General features: G+C 38.0%; 1 protein-coding gene across 2 annotated transcripts; it reads left to right on the forward strand.

Annotated features, from left to right (window-relative positions):
- The first annotated feature begins 1,646 nt into the window (after positions 1–1,646).
- LOC135696808 (uncharacterized) lies at positions 1,647–13,495 on the forward strand. 2 transcript variants are annotated; one of them, XM_065216325.2, is made up of 9 exons: positions 1,647–1,887; positions 4,504–4,701; positions 5,443–5,530; positions 6,876–6,946; positions 7,915–8,196; positions 9,238–9,411; positions 9,968–10,195; positions 11,251–11,487; positions 11,666–13,495. In XM_065216325.2, exons 1-9 carry the CDS (start codon positions 1,827–1,829, stop codon positions 11,917–11,919), a joined length of 1,593 nt encoding a protein of 530 aa, XP_065072397.2. In that variant the 5' UTR covers positions 1,647–1,826; the 3' UTR covers positions 11,920–13,495. The 2 variants fall into 2 exon arrangements, with proteins under 2 accessions (XP_065072397.2, XP_065072398.2); XM_065216326.2 differs by having other exon boundaries at positions 1,649–1,887; positions 9,968–10,189.
- Positions 13,496–15,144: the final 1,649 nt, after the last annotated feature.

The raw sequence follows: 15,144 nt of genomic DNA on the forward strand, positions 1-15,144 counted from the left end.
TTTTACGTACCATGATTAGATAAATGTTTTTTCAAGAAAAATACGTTAATAATGCACAATAACTTACTGGTGCTTTGTTTGAATGCAGATTGACAACTATAATGTTGTAAATCAAGATTCAAGTTACAGAAATTGAATTCAAATAAGCCCCAACGCTTCCTTTTTCAAGAAAAATGGTTCGGCGTTAGTTTGCTACAAAGACATAGAGAAATAATCATTGAATAACCTATGAGAAATTGGACAAAAACGAGATGATTTTCATGAAAATTTATACCAATTCTTTAAAGGGCAAGTTTGCCAAGTCTCACGGTTTGGCCGTGAGACTCACGATTACTCACCACTTCTCACAGTCTCACGACGGGAGTTGCTTTTCTCACGGATTTCTTCCTGGGCCTCATTCTTCTCTCAATTCGGATCAAACGCCTCAGTGGTTGCTGAACACATTCCATTCCACTACATTGTTTATGACAATCACTTGCACAGACATGTTGCGTGAATGATTGTCAAACGCGTTAATGTATCAGTATATACATTATTATTGTTCATTGCTTCGATTGTATATTCTTACGTTTAAAAGCCTGTTCTCTGTGTTTTTCTGGCATGTTTTAAATGTGAAATAAACAAATGTTTAGGCATTCTGAATGGTCTAGTTTTAAGCCATTTGAGCACTCCAGATCAATTGAAATTCGGAATTCTTCTACCTCAACTCTAGACCCCAGTTCCTTTTGTTCACTAGCTGCGCTCATGAAATCTCATAGGTATTATTTTCCAAAACTTGGCAACCTTGAAAGGGCATCATTTTAAACTTCCTTTAACCGAATTTTGAACTTTAGTTTCGGGATTAGGACTAGAATATTAGTCTAAATGTAGGTTTTCTTCCTAAATACCATCAATGTCAAATTAAAAATGTTAATTAATTCCAGACTAGTAAGGAGTTGTTATGTTACAACTTTCTCACACTTGAAATTGAGAAACTGTTTAAATACTTTTTGAATAATTTTGTCACGACTTTGCAATAAAAGCAGAAAGGCCACCGAGATGCTTAGAAGGGCTTGTGGCAAAACGGAATAAGCGAACGAACGAAGCGAGCAGACAATGCTTGCGACTTTCAAATCAGCTCAAAATGCATTTCTTCATATTTTGTTCATTCACTTCTTGCAATAGTTTAAAACGCTCTATTATTTTGATCTATTCTTAAAATTGAGTTTATAACTATGAGGCCCCTAGACTTCTAGGACCTGGGACAATTTTTCCCACTTGCCCACCAAGACTGCAATTTTGTATTCCTCATATCCCATCCAAGCGTTTTTGCAAATTTAGATTTATCCGCGCAGTTGCAGCACAGGCTTTCGTATGAATCCCGCGCACCGCCTCACGATGAGGCTTACAAATGCTAGTTAAAGATAAAATCCCGCAGCTTTCAACCTGCTATTTTGCAATATGATTTGTTCCCGCGCAGCGTTAGCGGCAGACAAAAATATCCCGCGCACAAAAAATACTTTGCACTCTGGCTTGCCCCCCTCTCGGCGGCCCTTTACAAGCGGTTTCGATCGCCGCCTCGCTGTGCCGGAAAGCCCGCTACCAAAGTATATAACGAAAGAACTTTCCCTTTTGATTTTGAAATTAGATTCCCTCTTAACAAACCAATGTTTCAATCATAGGTCAGCAACCGGTTCAAAAGCCACAGGATTAGCGCTAACTCTTCGCGCTGTAGGTTGCCATTGAAAAGAAATCCGCCAGTCGTTTACATTTATTGAGTTTCCGGTTGCTGATCACGAAGAACTTGACTTCAACACAAATAGAATCCATCCACTCTGAAGGCGAATATGAATTCTGTATTAACAGTTTTCGTATTGCTAGTTTTTGTGGTTACAGAACAACGTGCAGGTATGTGTCCTAGCTGCTGCTTTGTTTGTTTCTAAGCTTATTTGGTCTACATTCTAGGTAGTTGTTTTTCAGTGGTTTTGAAGCCTTTCTATCTTTTTATAAAGTCTATTCCTTGGCCTTAGGCCCTTGTTTCTTAGAAGGCAAACACTACAAATGCTTTTAAGACACAAGATCTTTCAAGTGCTGCATTGCATGCTGGTCAATCTAATACGCAAATTGTTGGTTCAACACATGCAGTCATTTATCCAATAAAATTTTTCCGTTGTTTTAAGATATGTTGCAGCAGGCACAGATTTACAACATAAGGTGTACAAGTATCATTAAGGTGTGCAGAACTTATTTCCAGTTGCAACAATAACGTTCTTTCAGTACGATACGGTTTCGTACGGTACATTGTGGTACTATAGTGCCCAGAGATGCCTAATTTTGAAGACGTTAGGTTTCTATACCAGGGGCCGAAATCACACTAACCAGGGACCGCGCACCAGTCTTAACGTGGGAGGGCTGAAAAGGGCGTGGCCGATTTTTTTAGGCCACGCCCTCTAGAACGCCGGAAACGCCTCTTTCAGAAAATACTGGCTCATTTCTACTGCGGTGTTATAAACAATCTGGTTCAGGAAAGATATCAATAGTTATAAAAATAGATAAAATTAGATTTGGAATAATAAAACATCAAGAAAAACACCTAGAAATGAACAAAAAGGGTTACTTTTCAAGAAAAACTGCTACTTCTTAGGAGTATACTATTCAATGTTTAGTTAGACCATAGTTAGAGTAAACTTTCAAAAAAGTTTTCTAACGTATTATCGCAAAAAAAGTGGAGGGGCTATAGCCCCTGCTAGCCCAATGGCTGCGCGGTACCTGACACTAACGCAGTCTTGTTTAATCACAGCCCTATTAAAAGTACCGTATTCTTTAGTGCGCCTATCATGGATTGCGATTGCAGGTTGTATTGTAGTAACGGTTGGATCAGGGATTCTTTCCAATCACATTAGTAGTTGTCGGGGAAAACTCCACGCACAGCAATTATTATTTTTGTATGGATGTAGTTAACAATATTTCATTCATTTAGTTTGAGCTTATCGGCTTTAGCTTTGTGACTCAAGGTATTTTCTTTACACATGACTTTAATGCACGTAATGCACGTAATAACCTCGTTTCAAGAGTCGTTAGGAAACTGACTCAAGATTCAAGCTTCACAGGTATTGAGTATTGGCGTCAATCTATTGTTAGAGAGATTTAACTTTTTATGTTTTGGTAAAATCTGATTGGTTTGACGAATTGTTTTTCTTAATTCCTGTTGGTTACGCTATTTTTATACTTATTGTAAAACGTATATATGCACGTGTGATTTAACTTAGAGTAGAGAGTTTGAGACTAGAGTTAACAGAATGGAAGTCTCAGAATTGAAATTTTTGATGTTGAACCTGGAAGATTTTTCTTTTTGAGCACAACTCTGCAATTAAATACGTATCTTGAACTAGCGCTTGAAGAATACTTAACAGTAGTTTAGCATGAAATAGGAAAACGAGTCTTACCTTGCTTTTGACGCAGTACGGGGATCACAGAGAAGTCGATTGTTCCAAACATATTTGTACAAGAACATGGATTTTGATTTTTGATATTAAGATCGACATCTCATCTAAGACAATTGATGATAAAATAGGGTGATCGATTACACTTCTGATAAGTCGTACGTTCATTTTATGCATATTATATTGTTTTCGTCAGTGGGAAATACCCTTGAAAACAACTTTTATTTGGAAGAATCCGATAGAAATTTCGGCTAATCTTTACGGAATTGAAATTAAATATGCAATTCACAAGCAGTTTTGATATTGTTTGATTGATCATTTAGTACTGGCTTACATCTTATCAGATATGCAATTTTCAAATTTTGCAAAAAGGGCACAAAGATATTATAGGGGCCACTGGGGTAAAATGGGAAAGTGCAGATCACCTGCGAGCGAAGCGAGCAGAAAGTTTGGCAATCACGCCCCTTAGATTACCTTAAATTTCCTTTTCAGAACGATTTCTTGGAGTAATTTCGACACGTTAAACGGTTTTCATTTATCCGACGAAAGCCCGAATTTTCCGAAGAAATCGCTGATTGGAGGGGGAGGGGGGGGGGCTCCCAAATCCACATAATTTCCGCCACTGCTCTGGCTCACCTGTTCTTTGTGTTTAGCTTTTCAAACCTCACATATTCTTGATTGCTAATAGCTTTTTATTGAAATTGATATTCAAGATGAAAATTTGCTTCTCAAAAAAGTAAATGGTCTAGTTAATAAAGAAGAATGAAACAGCAATTTACTGAATTGTAGCATGTATGTTTTGCAAACCACACCTTTCTGTTGATATTTGGAGTTTTGCAAGACTTTTTGATTGAGATTCATTCCAAACGCCAATGGAAGCATCTTAGAGCGCTGTTAAATAAATCTGTATCGCAATATACCATTTTTAGCTTCCATTTGTATAAAAATACTTTCAGGGTCATTTTTCTGTAGGCCTGCCTAAATGAATAAGCATTATCGATTTTCGTAAAAGGGCTACTGCAGTCGAGGTCATTGAGCAATAATTTTGGAAAATGACGTGTGAATTCTTGTTCTGCATCAGGGTCATTTTTTTTGGAAAAGCCTGGCAGTTGCCCAGTGTACAAGGTGATGTCCAGAAGCGCTCTTTGCGATCAAGAGCTAGCTGAGTGTGACATTGATTACGTTTGTGACGGAGATCTCAAATGCTGCGAAGACGAGCGCTGCGGAGTATCAAAATGTACAAAGCCAGTCAGAGTTGTCCAACCAACGTGGAGGACTGGTAAGGACTATACGTTAAATCTACGTCATATCAATGAATGCTAGAACCTCGAAAAACGCAAATGATTCCAGTTAACAATAAGTGGCCAAGTCTGTAAAGTCTTCTTTCCAGAAAATAGAAAAAAGTGAATATTGGTCAGTCTTAAACATCGGCTCAAAATTATTGATAACTTTCTAAGCCTTCATAGACATTGCAATGACGATATCTTTGAATTTTGTGATACCAACGTAGCAATCAGGGACCGCGCACCACTCTAAAAATAGAGGGGCTGAAATGGGTGTGACCAAAATTTTTCAGGCCACGCCCTCTTGAGCGCCGGAAAACGCCCCTTTTAGAAAATATTTGCTTATCTCTATTGAATTTTTATAAACAGTCTGGTTCAGAGAAGATCAATAACTATAGAAGTACATAGAATTAGCTCGAGGGTAATAAAAAACCAAGCTAACCAAGTTGCAAAATACATCATATCATTAAATAAGATGAAACATCTAGAAAAAGAAAAAAAATGGTTCCCAGTCAATGAGAACTGCTACTACATAGGAGTAAAATATCCAATGTTGCGTTAGAGTAAACCTTCAAAAACATTTTCTAGCCTATTATTGCAAAAAAGTGGGTGGGCTATAGCCCCAGTTAGCTCAATGGCTGCGCGGTGCCTGGTAGCAATAACGATGCAATGCAAACAGATCTTTTTCTCATACTCTTCGTATCATGTTTATTCAAAACATATTCTACTCTTTTTAGACCGTTGCCCCATCGAAGAGAGTGCGAGTCGAATGTCTGGTTGTCGGCTATTTGATACAAAATTCTGTTTCAAGACAAATTGTCAGAGGTAGGCTGAATCTTTTGGCTTTTAGTGCTGGTGTACAGGGTAAAATGTAAGAGTATATCACAACAATCAGACGAAGCTATGACTAATTTGATTATGGAATTTGATTATGTATGCTTCGTTATCATATTAAAAGTTCGTTTCTTGGATAAAGTCTGTTACATTTCCGAGGATATAGTTTAGAACTCATCGGGCAATCAGGGAAGCTATTAGGCAACCTCCTGTCCCATGGCACGACATCCTTGCTCTACTTGTAGTACAGTAAAACACCAGGGGAGCACATTACAAGGGAGGACAGATTTAGGAATGCATAACTGCTGAAAAGGTAACAAATATGACTGGTTTCCAAGCTATTTATGCAGGAGGTGATGAGCTCGAAAAGAAAATATTGAACGGGTACAGGGCCTTCCCCCCCCCACTTTTTTGCAAAACAATAGAGTTTTTTTCAAAATCTTTTGTCATGGTTGTTAAATTTCCCTTGGCCTACCCACTTTTCAACCTTTGTCGGAGCCCATGGGGTATGGCTTTGAAAGTATGCTGAAAGGTGACGCTGAGAAACCATTAATGATTGCAGAAATGATTGATTTTTTTCTTTTGATGTTAATTTTGTTGTGCCTTTGCCTGTGGTACTGCTTCTAAAAATGAAGAAAACATGTAACTGCCTAAGACTGGATAGTAAACTAGGCCCTATTCTTATTATTCTTTCTATTATTATTACGAAATCACATGCTCATTTATCCAGGTTTCTATTGTACCTGGTGTCGTGTAAGACAGCCTTATTTCAGCCCAGGGCAATTGATAGTCATAATGACGTCATATTGAAGATAGTTATTAATCACCACTGATAATGGGGCTTTCATGGACAATAATTTACAAATATTTGTATAATAAATAGCGGGGCGATTCATAGATTCACTGATCACAATCAAATCACTATCAAAGAGAATGAAAAATGATCATAGCAATTACAAAATTCTTACCCCTGGTTGTCAATCAGGGAAATGTTTTTTAGAATGGATAGGACGCAGTGTGGAACGCAGTTCACTGAAAAGGAGGGGTCTAAGCCCTCTACATACTGTCAGGAAAAATGGAAACGCCTTTTTCAATATATCAAAACTAAACATTTATGTTGAAGTTGCAATCAAATATCATTCAAGGACGTCAACGTGTAATCGATCTACCTTCCTCTACCCTTGCCAGTTTTTTGCGATGCTGGAATTTCTCGACGGCCATGTTTTTAAAATGTTTGGAATCCAGACCTCCCATTCACCCCCTGCGCACGCCACTGATTGCTTTGGTAATAACTTGAAGAATTACAATTATTCACTTTGCATCTTGTATTTTTCAGATGCTGCACTCACCTGAATGACTGCAATCCTGCAAAAGGAATTCTGGTGCCTTATGATGAATGCACACAACGTAAGTCAGTTAAGGTAATATGGGGCAAAATGAGACAAGGGGCAAAATGAGACAAGGGGCACAATGAGACAAGGGGCAAAATGAGACAAGGGGCAAAATGAGACAAGGGGCAAAATGAGACAAGGGGCAAAATGAGACAAGGGGCAAAATGAAACGGCCTAAGGCTTGTTCTTAGTTATTTGTCTCCATTTGATTTCATTTATTCAATTAAACAAGGAGTAACTTTGATACTCGGTTGCAGACGGTTGTTTTGATGGTAACGATCAGAGTATGCATGCATACATCATTCATTTTGTAACGCAGGGTAGAAAATGACAGCCTCAAGATGACTGATGTGGACCTATTGCATATCCCAGGCCCGTCGGAACCGGGGGGCTGGGGGGGGGGGGGGGCTGGAGCCCCCCAACAATTGTCAGACTGTAGTATGTTTCGAGAACGAGAACAAGAAGGAAAACAATAGGCAGCCCCCCCCCCCCAGTATGAATTTCATTCCGACAGCACTGTATCCTATCTCAATGACCTATTGCTACTCCCACTTCTTGGATCCGGCAAAAAAATGATCCGCCATTTTCATGCACTCTTGAAACATTAAATTGCATCTAGCATCCTTGAATACAAAAACCGAATTATAACTGGTTGTTTTTGTTTCTGAATGTTGCTTCCTTTTGCTTTGATTTCTATTATTTTCAAATGAAATTGTTCTAAAAACTTGATTTCTGTTTTGAAGACATTTTTCTACAGTGCTAGTTATGTCTCATTTTACCCCAAGTTAGCTTCTTTCCAAACTTGATGACCAAAATAAAAAATTTAAGGGATTAACTTTGAGATTGAATTTTATGTAAATGTATAAGAATTAAATAATGTTTCTTATATATCTCATTACAAGTTTTTAAAGTTGCGGGTTTCATTTTGAAGATTCGTATAGATTTCATGTAAAGGTTGGATGCAACTTTTATTTCCTTTTTTAGCAACCCCATTAAACCTCACAAGAAGTGTCATTACTGTAAAAAGTGGGCAGTCAGTCGAACTAAAATGCCAGGTACCAAAAGAAAACTCTTTGAGGCGCTGGTCAAAGTTGGTAAATGGGCAAAAATTTGTTTGGCCTACATCACACACTGAAATCATCGATAAAGACTTGGTGCTGAAGATCCAGAATGCTGTTGTCACTGACAATGGCCTATACCTTTGTGAAATAGTATACCTTGGGAAATCATATTCAAGAGAGGTCCAACTGACAGTGCTTGAACCAGGTACAGTTATTAACATAAAGACTGGTGACGGTATAAAGTCATAGAAATATGCTCATAGAGTTTTTTAGTTTTGCACAATCTGAAGAGTAATTGTAAAACTATTCATTATATGAAAAGCAGCCGAATCTATCCGAAATTTGGTGAGATATGGCTAGATAACAATAGGCTTCTTCTCAATCAAGTTACTTCAATTTGACCTTAAAACCATTTTTGAACCAATTCAAGACAATGACAGTTCTCTAGCAAACTACAGGTCTTTCCATTGGCCATATTTCATTTAATTTGTAACACATTTAACTGATCTTCCATCCATAATGGTAAGGTATTGTGTTCGTCTAGGCTATCAGGTTCAAATACCAAACTTCTAAAAATGTATTTTTTAGAGATATCACTATTTAGCTGCCAAAACGAATGCCTATGTAGATAAATAATATGTATAAAATTATAAACCTTGATACTCAAAACAAGGAGGAATAAGAGGTAAGTTTTTTATCTTAGATTCATTTCATTTTGAACCTAAAATTTAGATAATGTTGAATTGTCAAGTAACGAGTTTTTCAGAGCTCAGATTTCGCATTTTTGAATCCTACTTAACTGCTGTGCGAGCACTTAGTTTGTGGCAGCGTTGTTGTCATTTTTGCATTGTAAATGCTGTAGAACCTTACTGGTGGATTACAGACAAAACTTTTTGAAAAACAGTTAGCAAAATACATATCTATAGCCATGTTTAACTGCTGCACGGAACTTTTTGTTTTGACTTTGCTAAGGACGTTTGAACATGGAGGCACCAGGGGCAAATACTCTAACCCCAAAGTTTTTGAAACATGCCTTTTTTCTCTTGTGGAAAAGTGTCCTCTTTACCGGGACAAAGCATTCCTTTGCACCTCCAATGCTTCAGACGTCTCTGCTTGAAGCGCATCGTAAGCTATCTTTCAGGAAAACGTCCCATCAAGTACTTGCCCTGCACTGCATTCCCAAAGTTTATACAGTTTTCCCTCTAAATTTTGACTCTATAGTATTTCTTGTCTTCTCACATTCTAGATAGCTATGAAGACATTTGTTTGATGCCAAAAGTCGTGGGAAATTGCACCTTTAACTTCTTGCACTTCTACTATGATGTGAAAGAGGACAGTTGTAAGTCGTTCCAATATGGTGGCTGCAATGGGAACAATAATAATTTTGCAAATAAATCTGTATGCGAGAGAAAATGCAAAGGTAAGGGCTTCAAACTTTATATACACTTTGATTAAGGTCTCAGCATTTTCTGTTTAAGCCAATGAGTTTAGTTACGGTCATTTGCTACCGACCTCTCTATTCATAGGGTCTAAGGCTTGAGTCTCTGTCATGAACAGACATTCGCTTAGAGTGAAATGACTTGCCTGCTCTTTGTAATTCAGGGAGTAGGAATCAAGAAGTGGGTTTACACTTAGAGAAAGGACCAGCATGATATCTCAGTGTCCTAGAGCTATCTTCAGGCTTAGGCGTTAGGTAGAAAGAGTCGCAATAAGTATACACTGGTTGGTTGATCGTACAGAGGAGTGGTAGTGGTTGAGGGGTTGAGGTGAGGGGGGGTTAAATTGCTTAAGGTTTTTAGACTTTCATAGACTGATTAACCTTATATAATGATGAGATACCATTAATATATTTCAGTAACAACTTGCAGGAAAATATCATCGCCCTGTATAATGATGTGATTGTCATCCTATGAACTTGCAATGACATATTGATTGGTGTTGTATAGAATTCTGTGTTACATTTTATTGCGTTTCAGGGTCACGGCAATCATGTCCAAAGTTTGGGCTGCCTTTGGCAAAGAATTGCCCTGAACAACAAAGCCATGAGTGTATCAAAAATGGAGACTGTAGCAACAGAAGAGCTTGTTGTTTAATTGGTTGCAAACGAAGATGCATTGATCCAAGCAAACCTTTTACACGGCATTCTGAGACCACCAAGAGGCCTTATGTTACAACAAGGGCTATCGTCAATTCTAACGGTATACGTAGGTTTATTCTTAAAAGTTAAACAATGCACTTTTGGCACAGTGAAGACAAAATACTAAATGTTCCAAACATCCTTGAACCTTCAAACATTAATCTTTAAAGGATTGGAGCTGCTACGATGTAAAAACCTGCATTAAGTTCTGGGAATGAACTTCATTTTTGACTGAAGTAATTTCTTGGCAATATTTTACTAAAACTGGTCAAGTGTTTACTGAAATGAGCTCATCTGGAAACCAGAATGTAATGGCCTACGTGCAGACTCAACTGTAGGAAAAGTACTATTTTACATGGGAAATTTTTAAAGACTGCACGCCGGCTAGAATGTAAATGTGCTAATCTATTTCCATGCCCTTTTCCTTATCTTTCAAACCCCTTAGTTATTTCTTTATACTTGCATAATTTTTGATCAAACGAAATTGGTTGCTCTTATTTCATTCAGGCCTTTTCATACAGTGACTTTTTCCTGATTTTGAAAATTTTTCGAGTATGAAAATACTTGTGCTACCAATGGGCAAGGATGATTTTCATCATTAATAGTGTCAGCATCACTTTAAATTTTGTTAAATTTAGTAGGAGGAGAGCTAGGGGCACAGGAATTGAGCCCTTTATCTTGCTGCCAAATAACCTATATTATTGTTTTTGCAACAATTCTTTTGCCAAACCCCCTTGCTCTTTTCCAGGGTTGAACACTTGGTCAAAAATTGGTGGCAAGCCTATTGTTTTGGTAGATGAGGTCATATTTTCCCATTGTTTTAGAACAAAAGACCATTGTCTTCCAAAATTTAAAGGCAGGGGGCGACCAACCACCCTTATCCCTAAGGTGTACAGCACTGCTCTTTTCATATCACAGAAATTTCAAAGTTCATATCAACCCTTTTCTACTTCTTGCCGTTGTTTTGCGAAATTTTGCACGAGGACCCCTCTTGTACTTTTAATAGTAACACATCCCTGAGCATAAAGAGGGGAGAATCCACAAGAAATGCCTCCCTCTCGGTTTAGGCGTTCTTTGTGCATTTTATCACAATTCACAATTCATTGTCTTCTTTTTCTTTAGGGTCGTATACGTCTTGTGGTGAACGTAACTGTCGATTCTACTCTGAATGTAGAGAAAACAAATCGGGTACCAAGGAGTGCCATTGTCCTCGAAGCTGCAATTTCAGGGAATTGAAGAAAGTTTGCGGCAGAGATGTATTAACTGATGAAAAAAGAACCTACAGATCGATGTGTTTTTTGAAAGTTAGGTCATGCAGATTGCAGAGAGAAATCATCCCTATTTCCAAAGTCGATTGCTGTGAGTAAAAATTATTTTCAAGTACTGTTCTTCAGTGTATATGACCAGTGTATTGCAGATTCCAGTAACGACAAAAACGAATGGAGCTGCTTTTAGGCTACACAACAAAGCCTTGAACAAGCCTCTTATGATGCTTATACTTTGCGTCAATAGTATTTTTATTCTTCTTTCTTTTCAGACAAAGAAGGCCTTGGTTTAAAAATTGCATCAGCGGCCGATCGTTGCAAGCTCAAAGATTGCTCGCCGCATGCCAGATGTGTCATTAATAGATTCGATAACCAGCCTCAGTGTTTATGTCCACAATTCTGTAGTCTGGTCCGGAATTTAGTATGCGGCAGTAATGGACAAACATACAGAAATGACTGTTTCTTGCGTGTACTGTCTTGTAGAAGAAATCTATACGTTCAGAAAGTGAGACAAGGACCGTGTTAAACAGACACATATATGTCAGTTTGCTAATGCTCATAGGTCGAGAAGCTGCAACGAGAAGCTGCAACATGTTGCTGCTTTGAAAGCTTTTGTAGCCAAATCATTGTATATAAAAATAATTCGTTAATGTATCAAGGGGTATGCCACACCCAGGCAGGCCCGTAGACACTGAGGGGGGCAGGGGGCAATGCCCCCCAATAATTTGCGAAAACCAATAGTTTAAATATCCTATAAGCTTCGTAAGGCAGGTATAGAAAAAGCTATATTTCTATCCATGCCCCAAAATCCAGTTTAGCTGTCTACGGGGCTGCACCCAGGCACCCCATCTGTTTAAGCTATCATCGAATAAATAACATAATCCGAAGGGTTGACTTTGTTGAAATGCATTGATAACGGAATACTAAATGAATCCTCAAAGAGGTGAGTTAAAGGCGAATTTATAAAGATTTAGACTGTTAAAAAACAATGACAATTGATCGTAATTTTCAATAAAAAAGTAGCTGTTGCATTAATACGATTGCCACATACATGTAACAGAAAGAAGGTAGCTCTCGGATGTGGAAATAGTTCTCTGAAGTATTAATGAGAGGAAAACAAAATCAAGATCGTCTTAGAGATAATTCGTGTGTAGATGTAGAAATAGAGGTTGTTATCCGGAAAGCAGAATTTCCAGTATTTGTTGTTGTTAAAAGCTAATCTTATACCCAGTAAAATAATGGACCTTCCCCTTTGCAGGCCCTTCTACTACATTATTTTCGAGATGACCGTGCAAAAGCATAAAGGATCCTTCCCATTGGGCAATTTCAAAAATGCTGCCAGATTTGTTTCCAAAATTGACAAGTCAAAGAAAATAGCAAATGGTTTTTAAAAGGGGTTGACGTATAGACATTTACTCTTTACTTTTGACTACTCCCAATGAAAGGGTTTGTGTTAGCCCCACCCAAAGATCAAAACGCTGGACACAAGTTTATCCATCCCGACCTAATCCCAATGTTTCTACAATTTATAAATAGAACTGATCTACCCCCCGACGAGTTATTGCCATGTTATGTCTTATAAATGTAAACTTATACTCACGCTCTTGTGCTGGGGGCATTGGCATGCTTATTACACAGCAAGTTTCTAGTAATTATCGACATAGCAAAGCGGTGTGCAAAAATATTTTCAATGTAGGAAAGCTATGAAATACCACTCTGTGAACATTTTAAATTAACTAAATATAAATTACAAAATGTACTCTTTGTGACCAATTAATACTATCAATGTAGGTTGACAAAAATGATAAAAAGTCCCTGTTTTATAGTTTGAGTACCACGACATTCCCTTCTTAAAGTTTTGATAGTCATTTGCATGCTTAAATGAATTTCCGATGTCAAAGAAAGATTTGGCTTTGCCCTATTTTAATAAGATATCCATATAAAGAAATGGGAGTAATTAGATGTCACAGGACTAATTAAAGCTCATTTTGCTACTTTAAACGTATTTCTACCAAAAAAGATAAACTTAACCTTCCTAAGTAAAATTTTTTGGAAATTAAGCCTTTTAGAATGGCTAAAAGTGCATCTCCCAGACTAAAATTTAACAAATTACTATTCCGCTCAGAAAAGACCATTCGATGTTTTTCAAAAAACATAGATTATTGAAAAAATTTGGGAGAGGAGTAGTCATGCTAAAACTCTAGTGACAGACGTTGGGGAAAGAACAGAAAGGGTGGCCATTGGATCAGATTGCACATCGATGTGAATAACAAGATGTTAAATTGATTGAGAGAATTTACGTCCTGAACAGGCACGTAAATACTGGAGGGGTGTGGGGGGGGGTGTCACTTTACGTCCCTGGTCCTGAACACAAACGCGACAGAGCACTTACGTGGTATCCCGCCCAGCCACAATGCCCCGGATTAAATGACGTCTTTTTTCTTACCCAGAAAAGTTTAGAGCGTTGAGAATATTGCAAAATCATGGAAAAAGATCTACAAAGACCTTTCTTAATATGTCTTTTTTCTTTAAGGGACATTTTGTTTAAAAAGCGAGTCTCCCACAAAAAAAATAATAATCCCGCTCTAAAGAGCTGCGCTTTCTTGTTTCTTGAATTCATGTCCTGTCATAATGTCTCAATGTTTGTGCGCCCTTTTCAACCGGGATTCTATGTTTTCACTCCGATTGCCGAGCCCCCCTATCGGAAGGTCAAGCCCCTCTGTTGGAGAATTTCTAGTGCCACCAATGACCCTAACTACTGACAGAAGATAAAATCGACGAGAACCAAGGTTCCTAGGCACAACGGACAAATATTCTATCACAATTTTGCTCCAAACCTCTATTTGGCTTGATTATGAAGTGAAGATTGAATACTGTTTGAATGAAGGCAGGAACACATTTTTATGGATAGCCTTTGTTGTCTTCCAAAGCGTGACTTTCTAGCAAAAGATAAACCATTTTCGGAATAAACAACTTAACTTTGACGTAATACTTGAAGTAAATCAACCTATATAGGTCTCAGAAACCTTTTCACCTGATTCCAATTTTTTAAAAGGGGCGCACAATTTCCAAAAAGGGGCGCCAGACTTGCCTCAACTCTGTGATAGAGGGCAACTGTCCCTAGTTGCCTCCCCCCCCTAAATCCGCCACTGGCGCTACTCTAATACCCTAGAACAAGAGGCATATTTTTAAGAGCAGCATTGATTTGAAAATGAGGATAAGTTACAAACACAGATGAATTTGTGTATGCGTGGAAGTACGAAAAATCATTATGAAATGTAACATCGAAATGCGAATAGTTTGGAAACGATCTCTAATTTCTTTTTTCGGTATTTTCGCCTTTTCTTGACGACCAAAGCTGCAGCAAAAAGAATTGCAGTTCTTTCACGATCAAGCTCAATATCAAAACAGTGAGCTTTCAGTTAAAAAAACTGATTAAAACTGGTCGTGTATTTCAGGCTTAAGAAATCGAGCATCTTCTTTTTCGCACAAATATCATAATCCATACGCTGGGGTCGATCCCGTAGAAAGTTGTTGTGCCCAAATTGACTCTTCATAATCGTTAACAACATCATTATGCAAAAAAGAGGGTGAACATCCGGGCGCGTGGTAGGTTTTTTGCAAATCACGTCCAAAGATCGTTTTGGTCGCGCGCAGGTTTTGTGAGAGGTTTTCTGACCCTTTTCTTTGGAAGTGAACACCCAAATAAAGTGAATAAACGTTTCTACTTTTGAATGTAAAAATTACCTTA

Source organism: Rhopilema esculentum, chromosome 18, assembly GCF_057945365.1.
Source record: "Rhopilema esculentum isolate cy_ngs chromosome 18, ASM5794536v1, whole genome shotgun sequence".
NCBI classification, from domain to species: domain Eukaryota; kingdom Metazoa; phylum Cnidaria; class Scyphozoa; order Rhizostomeae; family Rhizostomatidae; genus Rhopilema; species Rhopilema esculentum.

What these genes read in the sequence shown, in the direction of transcription:
- LOC135696808 (XM_065216325.2), top strand. Translation starts at nt 1,827, where the DNA reads ATGAATTCTGTATTAACAGTTTTCGTATTGCTAGTTTTTGTGGTTACA. An exon ending in TTATGATGAATGCACACAAC is followed by an intron (nt 6,947 to 7,914) that starts GTAAGTCAGTTA and finishes TTCCTTTTTTAG; the next exon opens with CAACCCCATTAAACCTCACA. An exon ending in ACTGACAGTGCTTGAACCAG is followed by an intron (nt 8,197 to 9,237) that starts GTACAGTTATTA and finishes CTCACATTCTAG; the next exon opens with ATAGCTATGAAGACATTTGT.